At 49.9% G+C, this 10494-nt stretch overlaps 1 protein-coding gene across 3 annotated transcripts in view; it reads right to left on the bottom strand.

The window, feature by feature from the left end:
• Nucleotides 1-1102: 1102 nt before the first annotated feature.
• The window catches only part of LOC120049558 (zinc finger MYND domain-containing protein 15-like), a 9810-nt gene continuing 418 nt past the window's right edge, over nt 1103-10494 (bottom strand). Inside the window, exons 1-10 of one of the 3 annotated variants that reach the window (XM_038995832.1) lie at nt 9615-10494; nt 9236-9394; nt 8452-8547; nt 8017-8133; nt 6782-6870; nt 6203-6304; nt 4283-4412; nt 2179-2237; nt 1887-2047; nt 1103-1505 (exon numbers count right to left, since the gene is read on the bottom strand). The exon at nt 9615-10494 is cut by the window's right edge and continues 410 nt beyond it. In XM_038995832.1, the coding sequence (XP_038851760.1) occupies nt 1316-1505; nt 1887-2047; nt 2179-2237; nt 4283-4412; nt 6203-6304; nt 6782-6870; nt 8017-8133; nt 8452-8547; nt 9236-9394; nt 9615-9663 (1152 nt within the window). In that variant the 5' untranslated portion in view covers nt 9664-10494 and the 3' untranslated portion in view covers nt 1103-1315. The other 2 variants (XM_038995833.1, XM_038995834.1) reach the window with 2 other exon arrangements.

Here is a 10494-nt window from a genome sequence, read left to right as displayed (position 1 = left end):
GGTGGAAAGGGAGGGGGCATATGGGTGGATAGGGAGGGGGCATATGGGTGGATAGGGAGTGGGCATATGGGTGGATAGGGAGGGAGCATATGGGTGGATAGGGAGGGGGCATATGGGTGGATAGGGAGGGGGCATATGGGTGGATAGGGAGGGAGCATATGGGTGGATAGGGAGGGGGCATATGGGTGGATAGGGAGGGGGCATATGGGTGGATAGGGAGGGAGCATATGGGTGGATAGGGAGGGAGCATATGGGTGGATAGGGAGGGGGCATATGGGTGGATAGGGAGGGAGCATATGGGTGGATAGGGAGGGGGCATATGGGTGGATAGGGAGGGGGCATATGGGTGGATAGGGAGGGAGCATATGGGTGGATAGGGAGGGGGCATATGGGTGGATAGGGAGGGGGCATATGGGTGGATAGGGAGGGAGCATATGGGTGGATAGGGAGGGAGCATATGGGTGGATAGGGAGGGGGCATATGGGTTTGGCCTGTCATTTTTGTGTTTTGTTACTGTATCATTTACATTCTGTATTTGTTTTTAAGAGTATTGTACGCTTAGGATCTCTCTCTCTCTCTCTCTCTCTCTCTCTCTCTCTCTCTCTCTCTCTCTCTCTCTCTCTCTCTCTGCAGTACATAAGGTCCTAAGTACAGGGGAATGAACGGGTCTTGGTTGTTACATGTAATGTATCTCTTCTCTCTCTCTCTCTCTCTCTCTCTCTCTCTCTCTCTCTCTCTCTCTCTCTCCCTCCCTGTCTCTCTCTCCCTCCCTGTCTCTCTCTCCCTCTCTCTCTCTCTCTCTGCAGTACATAAGGTCCTAAGTACAGGGGAATGAACGGGTCTTGGTTGTTACATGTAATGTATCTCTTCTCTCTCTTCCTCCCCTCTAATATCTCTGTCTGTACAAGATAAAGAATGTCACAGCCACACAAACTCTAGCCTACATAATAAGTCATCTTACCAGTCACGTGGTTAACAGTAGACTACACTATCTTATAGAAGGAAATGGACCCTTAGGGCATTGATTTGCGGAGGATTAAAACATCAAATATAAACTATTGAGAATGTGTAACCCACAAACAAACTGGCACGGCAATCACTGAAGAGTCTATGATTGGTCTTTTTAATGAAAAGGCTAGTTCAGCTAAAGTGTTAGTCTGCCCTGAGTCTGGTCATTGAGAGTAACCTTGTGTGCGCACGCGCCAGTGTGTGTGTGTCAGTGTGTGTGTGTGCCAGTGTGTGTGTGTGTGTGTGTGTGTGTGCCAGTGTGTATATGTTTGTGTTTGAGTGCGTATGTGTGTGCATGTCGTTATCATCATTTGCGTTTGCGGGGCATATTGCGGGCGGCCTGCTTCCTATCCCTGCGACTCATCTTCACAGGGTAGTCAGGTTCCTGATTGGCCGGCTCTACCTGCAGAGGCGGGGCTTTGGGGTAGGCCACAGAAGGTCGTTTCTCACTATGTAGGGGCTTGTACCTCAGATGGAAGATGAAGGCATTGGAATACCTGGGAGGGAGAGGAGGACAGGTCATATAGCAAGCACTTTCTTAGGCTTAGGGTTAACACAAAACAGAGAGAGAGAGACAGAGAGAGAGACAGAGAGAGAAGAGAGAGGGAGGGAGACAGAGAGACAGAGAGAAGAGACAGACAGAGAGAGAGAGAGAGAGAGAAGAGAGACAGAGAGAGACAGAGAGAGAGAAAGAGAGAGAAGAGAGAGAGAAAAGAGAGAGAAGAGAGAGAGAGAGACAGAGAGAGAGAGAGACGGACAGAGAGAGAAGAGAGAGAGACAGACAGAGAGAGACAGAGACAGAGAGACAGAGAGAGAGAGAGAAGTATACCAGAAGATATTGCCCCCCAACAGCTCTAAGGAAGGAGTCCCTCCCTCACCAGGGCAGCATGTTATCTCCTCCAGTGATACGCAGGGGGCAGTGGAAGGGGTTGACATGTGGAGGGGAGAGGGTGCCCCCGGTGGCCTGGCTCATCACCTGCTGGCTGCACTCACAGCTCAACTCTCCGACCTCACAGAAGTAGGCGGGAACCCTCAGGGACTACAGAGACAGGAAGAACTGTTAGTCACATGGTCAGTCCCACTGGTAGAATGTGGAAGTGGTTGGCGTCAGTAGATATGGAGTGGTTTGAATAACATCTTGGTAGGAAAGGGGGGGGGGGCGGGTGTTACCTGGAGCCTAGGGAGTATACTGAGCCACGACTCCTGAAGCAGGATCGCCGGTCTGAAGCCTGTTGGATGGACAATGGACACACACACATACACATTCCAGCTTTCCGTCCTCATGTCCCCTAACACACTTGTCTGTGTTACAGTACTACCCTGTTTTACAGTACAGTACTACCCTGTTTTACAGTACAGTTCTACCCTGTTTTACAGTACAGTACTACCCTGTTTTACAGCACAGTTCTACCCTGTTTTACAGTACAGTACTACCCTGTTTTACAGTACAGTGCTACCCTGTTTTACAGTACAGTACTACCCTGTTTTACAGTACAGTACTACCCTGTTTTACAGTACAGTTCTACCCTGTTTTACAGTACAGTACTACCCTGTTTTACAGTACAGTACTACCCTGTTTTACAGTACAGTACTACCCTGATTTACAGTACAGGTCTACCCTGTTTTACAGTACAGTTCTACCCTGTTTTACAGTACAGTACTACCCTGTTTTACAGTACAGTACTACCCTGTTTTACAGTACAGTTCTACCCTGATTTACAGTACAGTACTACCCTGTTTTACAGTACAGTACTACCCTGTTTTACAGTACAGGTCTACCCTGTTTTACAGTACAGTACTACCCTGTTTTACAGTACAGTTCTACCCTGTTTTACAGTACAGTACTACCCTGATTTACAGCACAGTACTACCCTGATTTACAGTACAGTACTACCCTGTTTTACAGTACAGTTCTACCCTGATTTACAGTACAGTACTACCCTGTTTTACAGTACTACCCTGTTTTACAGTACAGTACTACCCTGTTTTACAGTACAGTACTACCCTGTTTTACAGTACAGTACTACCCTGTTTTACAGTACAGTACTACCCTGTTTTACAGTACAGTACTACCCTGTTTTACAGTACAGTACTACCCTGTTTTACAGTACAGTACTACCCTGTTTTACAGTACTACCCTGTTTTACAGTACAGTACTACCCTGTTTTACAGTACAGTACTACCCTGTTTTACAGTACAGTACTACCCTGTTTTACAGTACAGTACTACCCTGATTTACAGTACAGTACTACCCTGTTTTACAGCACAGTGCTACCCTGTTTTACAGTACAGTTCTACCCTGATTTACAGTACAGTACTACCCTGTTTTACAGTACTACCCTGTTTTACAGTACTACCCTGTTTTACAGTACTACCCTGATTTACAGCACAGTACTACCCTGTTTTACAGTACTACCCTGTTTTACAGTACTACCCTGTTTTACAGTACTACCCTGTTTTACAGTACTACCCTGTTTTACAGTACAGTTCTACCCTGATTTACAGTACAGTACTACCCTGTTTTACAGTACAGTTCTACCCTGTTTTACAGTACAGTACTACCCTGATTTACAGTACAGTACTACCCTGTTTTACAGTACTACCCTGTTTTACAGTACTACCCTGTTTTACAGTACTACCCTGTTTTACAGTACAGTTCTACCCTGATTTACAGTACAGTACTACCCTGTTTTACAGTACAGTACTACCCTGATTTACAGTACAGTACTACCCTGATTTACAGTACAGTACTACCCTGTTTTACAGTACTACCCTGTTTTACAGTACAGTTCTACCCTGATTTACAGTACAGTACTACCCTGTTTTACAGTACTACCCTGTTTTACAGTACAGTACTACCCTGTTTTACAGTACTACCCTGATTTACAGTACAGTACTACCCTGTTTTACAGTACTACCCTGATTTACAGTACAGTGTAAGTAACACTTCCTGCTCTCAGGGGGGTCATAAGTTACTTGTTAAGAATCAAAGGGCTGTAGTTCAGGAAGAGAAACCAGATCTCCCTTCACTTCCGTCTATTCAGCGATTCAACAATACCGTCGATAACACTGTCAGGAAACCAACTGGAGACAGACGTGTACACAGGAATGTACACACAATGAAGTAGACACACACAGCTCACATACAAACAGGACACCCACTCAAGGTCCTGTTTGCATACAGAAACACACGCACATGCACGCTCGTACGCACACACGCACATGCACACACAACAAAAACACACACACCTCTCCCAACATACAGTATACTCACCAATTACCAGGTCAGGCTTGGGCCCTTGCAGCATGTGATAGGCCCTGCGGTAACCTTTGACCCGGATGCTCCTCCTGTCCAACTTCTCATCCGGGGTGAAGCTGGGGTTAACCAGGTTGACACGGCCGTCCTGGATGAGCAACCCCACGGTGACAGGGGAGGACGATGTCAGACTCTGGGAACCCTCAAACTACTGCTCTACATCCACTTATAGGAACCATATAGTCCACCTGAACTTGGTGTGAAATGTATTTACAGAACAACCTGTACTAAACATCGCAAGACTGGTGAGTTGTGAAGTTATTGTTCAGGGGGGACGGGGTGTTGTTCAGGGGGACGGGGTGTTGTTCAGGGGGGACGGGGTGTTGTTCAGGGGGACGGGGTGTTGTTCAGGGGGGACGGGGTGTTGTTCAGGGGGACGGGGTGTTGTTCAGGGGGACGGGGTGTTGTTCAGGGGGACGGGGTGTTGTTCAGGGGGACGGGGTGTTGTTCAGGGGGGACGGGGTGTTGTTCAGGGGGACGGGGGGGTTGTTCAGGGGGGACGGGGTGCTGTTCAGGGGGGGCGGGGTGTTGTTCAGGGGGGCGGGGTGTTGTTCAGGGGGGGCGGGGTGTTGTTCAGGGGGGACGGGGTGTTGTTCAGGGGGACGGGGTGTTGTTCAGGGGGGACGGGGTGTTGTTCAGGGGGGACGGGGTGTTGTTCAGGGGGCGGGGTGTTGTTCAGGGGGACGGGGTGTTGTTCAGGGGGGGTGGGGTGTTGTTCAGGGGGGGTGGGGTGTTGTTCAGGGGGGGTGGGGTGTTGTTCAGGGGGACGGGGTGTTGTTCAGGGGGGACGGGGTGTTGTTCAGGGGGGACGGGGTGTTGTTCAGGGGGGGGGGGGGCGTGTTGTTCAGGGGGGCGGGGTGTTGTTCAGGGGGACGGGGTGTTGTTCAGGGGGGGCGGGGTGTTGTTCAGGGGGGACGGGGTGTTGTTCAGGGGGGGTGGGGTGTTGTTCAGGGGGACGGGGTGTTGTTCAGGGGGGACGGGGTGTTGTTCAGGGGGGACGGGGTGTTGTTCAGGGGGGACGGGGTGTTGTTCAGGGGGGACAGGGTGTTGTTCAGGGGGGGGGGGGTGAGGTTCGGGGGGGGGGGGGTGTTGTTCAGGGGGGGGGGCGTGTTGTTCAGGGGGGACGGGGTGTTGTTCAGGGGGGACGGGGTGTTGTTCAGGGGGGGACGGGGTGTTGTTCAGGGGGGACGGGGTGTTGTTCAGGGGGACGGGGTGTTGTTCAGGGGGGACGGGATGTTGTTCAGGGGGGACGGGTGTTGTTCAGGGGGACGGGGTGTTGTTCAGGGGGACGGGGTGTTGTTCAGGGGGGGCGGGGTGTTGTTCAGGGGGGACGGGGTGTTGTTCAGGGGGGGTGGGGTGTTGTTCAGGGGGACGGGGTGTTGTTCAGGGGGGACGGGGTGTTGTTCAGGGGGGACGGGGTGTTGTTCAGGGGGGACGGGGTGTTGTTCAGGGGGGACAGGGTGTTGTTCAGGGGGGGGGGGGTGAGGTTCGGGGGGGGGGGGGTGTTGTTCAGGGGGGGGGGCGTGTTGTTCAGGGGGGACGGGGTGTTGTTCAGGGGGGACGGGGTGTTGTTCAGGGGGGGACGGGGTGTTGTTCAGGGGGGACGGGGTGTTGTTCAGGGGGACGGGGTGTTGTTCAGGGGGGACGGGATGTTGTTCAGGGGGGACGGGTGTTGTTCAGGGGGACGGGGTGTTGTTCAGGGGGACGGGGTGTTGTTCAGGGGGGACGGGGTGTTGTTCAGGGGGACGGGGTGTTGTTCAGGGGGACGGGGTGTTGTTCAGGGGGGACGGGGTGTTGTTCAGGGGGACGGGGTGTTGTTCAGGGGGGACGGGGTGTTGTTCAGGGGGGGTGGGGTGTTGTTCGGGGGGGGGGTGTCACCTTCTTCTGCAGAAAGAGCTGCTCCTCGTCACTCTCAGGGGGAAGTCCCTCCCCTATGAACACCAGTTCAAAGGTCATGTGCGGTAGGAGAATGGACAATTCCTATTGGTGGAGGGGAGGCAGTAAAACAAAGGCAGGCAGACAGCTAAACAGACAGACAGAGACAGACAGACAGGCGGTTTATAGACGTTACTCGGGGTGGGAAGTTAAACAGGAGTGGTCAGTTCTAATCTCTGTGTTTACGCCCTGCTGAGAGCTGCCAGGACCAGACAAAGAGGCCTCACAGGAAGATGCAGGAGATGAAAGTGAAAACAGACACAGATATGCCTGACACACACGCACGCACGCACACACACACACACACACACACACACACACACACACACACACACACACACACACACACACACACACACACACACACACACACACACACACACACACACACACACACACACACACACACACACACACACACACACACACACACACACACACACACACACTGGAAGAGTGAGTGATTGCAGAAGAAGAGTGGTGATATGGACAGGGTGGAAATCCCAGGCCTTGCAGTCCTACCCAGAACACCTTGAGACAGTGGAACTCCCTGTAGGAGTCGATGATGTGGATCTTTAGAGACTGCTTCTTCTGGATGTTGAGCTCTGGAACTGAGGAGGGACAAATACTGCATACTCAGTGGTCTTGTCCAGGTAACCTTACTCTTTGAAACATGCCATGATTACACACACACTCTCACACAGCTCACACACTCTCACACTCTCACACAGCTCACACACTCTCACACAGCTCACACACTCTCACACAGCTCACACACTCTCACACAGCTCACACACTCTCACACTCTCACACAGCTCACACACTCCCACACACTGTCACACTCTCACACAGCTCACACACTCTCACAGCTCACACACTCTCACACAGCTCACACACTCTCACACTCTCACACAGCTCACACACTCCCACACACTGTCACACTCTCACACAGCTCACACACACACACACATTCACACAGCTCACACACTCTCACACTCTCACACAGCTCACACACTCTCACACAGCTCACACACTCTCACAGCTCACACACTCTCACACAGCTCACACACTCTCACACTCTCACACAGCTCACACACTCCCACACACTGTCACACTCTCACACAGCTCACACACACACACACATTCACACAGCTCACACACTCACATACTCTCACACAGCTCACACACACTCACACAGCTCACACACACTCACACAGCTCACACACACTCACACAGCTCACACACACTCACACAGCTCACACACACTCACACAGCTCACACACACTCTCACACAGCTCACACACTCTCACACAGCTCACACACTCTCACACAGCTCACACACTCTCACAGCTCACACACACACACACACACACACACACTCTCACACAGCTCACACACTCTCACACAGCTCACACAAACTCACACACACTCACACACACACAGCTCACACACACTCACACACACACAGCTCACACACACTCACACAGCTCACACACTCTCACACAGCTCACACACTCTCACACAGCTCACACACTCTCACACAGCTCACACACACTCACACAGCTCACACACACACTCACACAGCTCACACACACACTCACACAGCTCACACAGCTCACACAGCTCACACACTCTCACACAGCTCACACACACACACAGCTCACACACTCTCACACACTCTCACACAGCTCACACACACACACACACACACACACTCTCACACAGCTCACACACACTCACACAGCTCACGCACTCACAGTCTTTGGGCACCAGCGACGTGATTATGTAGTAGATGGAGAGAGGGGAGCTGAGAAGAACAGCTGCAGGAGAGGACAGACTGATACCTCTCCACTCACAGTACTGACTCCACAACACTGAGGAGAGAGTGAGAGAGAGACAGAGACAGAGAGAAAGAGACAGAGACAGAGACAGAGAGAGAGAGACAAAGTGAGAGAGACAGAGAGAGACACAGAGATAGAGACAGAGAGACAGAGAGAGAAACAGAGAGACAGAGAGAGAGAGGTAGACAGCGAGAGAAAGTGACAGAGAGAGGGGAGATGAGAAAGAGAGAGAGAGGGGAGATAATGAGAGATTTAATGAATATCAGTATTATAACATTGTTTGAAGGTACAAGTGAGTGATACAACATTGATGGGATTATTATCACATTCTGGCTGTAGTTTCTGTTTTACCCATCGGTTTGGTGACGCTGGGGACTGCATGAGGAGCTGGGCTACAGAGCAGGATGTCTCCCTCCCTTTTCAGGGGTCCAAAGGGCTCACTGTGACCTTAACACATCACATACAGCAGGACAACTTAGTTCATCACTACACAGTAACACTAGTACGTTACTTCACTATAGTAACCCATAGGCACTTTGTCTATGAAGTACAGTGATGTTACTTTGGTAATATAAACACTCACCAAAACATCATTCTCCAATCAAAATGCTCATCAAATCATCATTATCCAATCAAAATGTTCACCAAATCATCATTATCCAATCAAAATGCTCAACAAATCATCATTATCCAATCAAAATGCTCAACAAATCATCATTATCCAATCAAAATGCTCACCAAAACATCATTCTCCAATCAAAATGCTCACCAAATCATCATTATCCAATCAAAATGCTCACCAAATCATCATTCTCCAATCAAAATGCTCACCAAAACATCATTATCCAATCAAAATGCTCACCAAATCATCATTCTCCAATCAAAATGCTCACCAAAACATCATTATCCAATCAAAATGCTCACCAAAACATCATTATCCAATCAAAATGCTCACCAAATCATCATTATCCAATCAAAATGCTCAACAAATCATTATCCAATCCAAATGCACACCAAAACATTATTCTCCAATCAAAATGCTCACCAAATCGTCATTATCCAATCAAAATGTTCACCAAAACGTCATTCTCCAAAACAAAGTGATCTGAGTTGTTGGCTACTGGGCCGTACCAACCTGTGAACCAGTGGGGGTATTGATCTCTGGACTGTTCAACTGTGGGATGGAGCTCATATCTGGGGGAGCGCACCAGGAGGCTCCAGTGTACCCAGTAGCCACTGTCCAATTTATTCTTATTCAGGAAGTGTTCCAGGTCGAAATCAACAGCTGTCACCTCTGATTGGGCAGAATAGTGGGCGAGAAACCAAGAGAGGAAGAGAAAAGGTGGAGGGGGGGGGGGGGGGGGGGGGGGGGGGGTTACGGAATGAAGAGAAAACTGTAGCGTAAGAGAGGGAGGAAACTTAGATAAATAAACAATCGGTAGCAATCTTATGCTTCCTCCTTCCTTGCTGGCCTTTAACACATTCCCTGTCATTTTTGTTACAGCGCCCCCTACCTGCGGCGTAGCTGAACGGCAGCTCGGCAAGCTGTGAGTCGTGGCTCATGTAGCGGGACAGTTTTTCACACCAGTGCTGGTGACTGGCATCCTCTGGACAGCGGATCTGGTCTGCCTGGGAACACTGGTCAGAACAGTACAGGACGGCCTTGCACTGTGGACTATGGGACGAGAGAGTCACAACAACAAACCAAAGAGGGAAAAAAAGAGAGAGAGGGGAGTGGTAGTGTACGAATAGAAAAAGGAAAGAGAGTTGGGGAAATGGAGACAAAGAAAGACCAGGAGATTGTGGACGGATGACAGAAAAGCAACCAGACAAAGAAAGACCAGGAGATTGTGGACGGATGACAGAAAAGCAACCAGACAAAGAAAGACCAGCAGATTGTGGACGGATGACAGAAAAGCAACCAGACAAAGAAAGACCAGGAGATTGTGGACGGATGACAGAAAAGCAACCAGACAAAGAAAGACCAGGAGATTGTGGACGGATGACAGAAAAGCAACCAGACAAAGAAAGAGGAAGGAGGAAGTTCAAAACATGCAGTGAGAACGATGGGGGAATTGAGAGTGTCGTGTTTGACAATGTGAAAGAGACACTTGTTAGTAAACACTTCCTCAAAAAATAGTCTTACATTCTCAGACAAACAATAGCTACTTCCTGTATATCAACAAGCAACATTATAAAAAAACGGACTCTGCAAAGTAACGAATGACCACAAATGCCTAGTTGCCAATCTATCTCTTTTCCTGCTTAAGCCAAATCCTTCGTCATGACTACCACAAAGAAGCTGGCGAAAGCGACAAAACAGTCTGCCAACAAAGCTATTCTATCCACACAGAACCAAGGGAAGAAAAAATGGGATTTACGGTGGTAAAGAAA

Source organism: Salvelinus namaycush, chromosome 6 (genome assembly GCF_016432855.1).
Source record: "Salvelinus namaycush isolate Seneca chromosome 6, SaNama_1.0, whole genome shotgun sequence".
Lineage (NCBI taxonomy): Eukaryota > Metazoa > Chordata > Actinopteri > Salmoniformes > Salmonidae > Salvelinus > Salvelinus namaycush.
The sequence above is the reverse complement of the archived record's forward strand: the minus strand, read 5'-3'. Positions and strand labels throughout refer to the sequence as shown.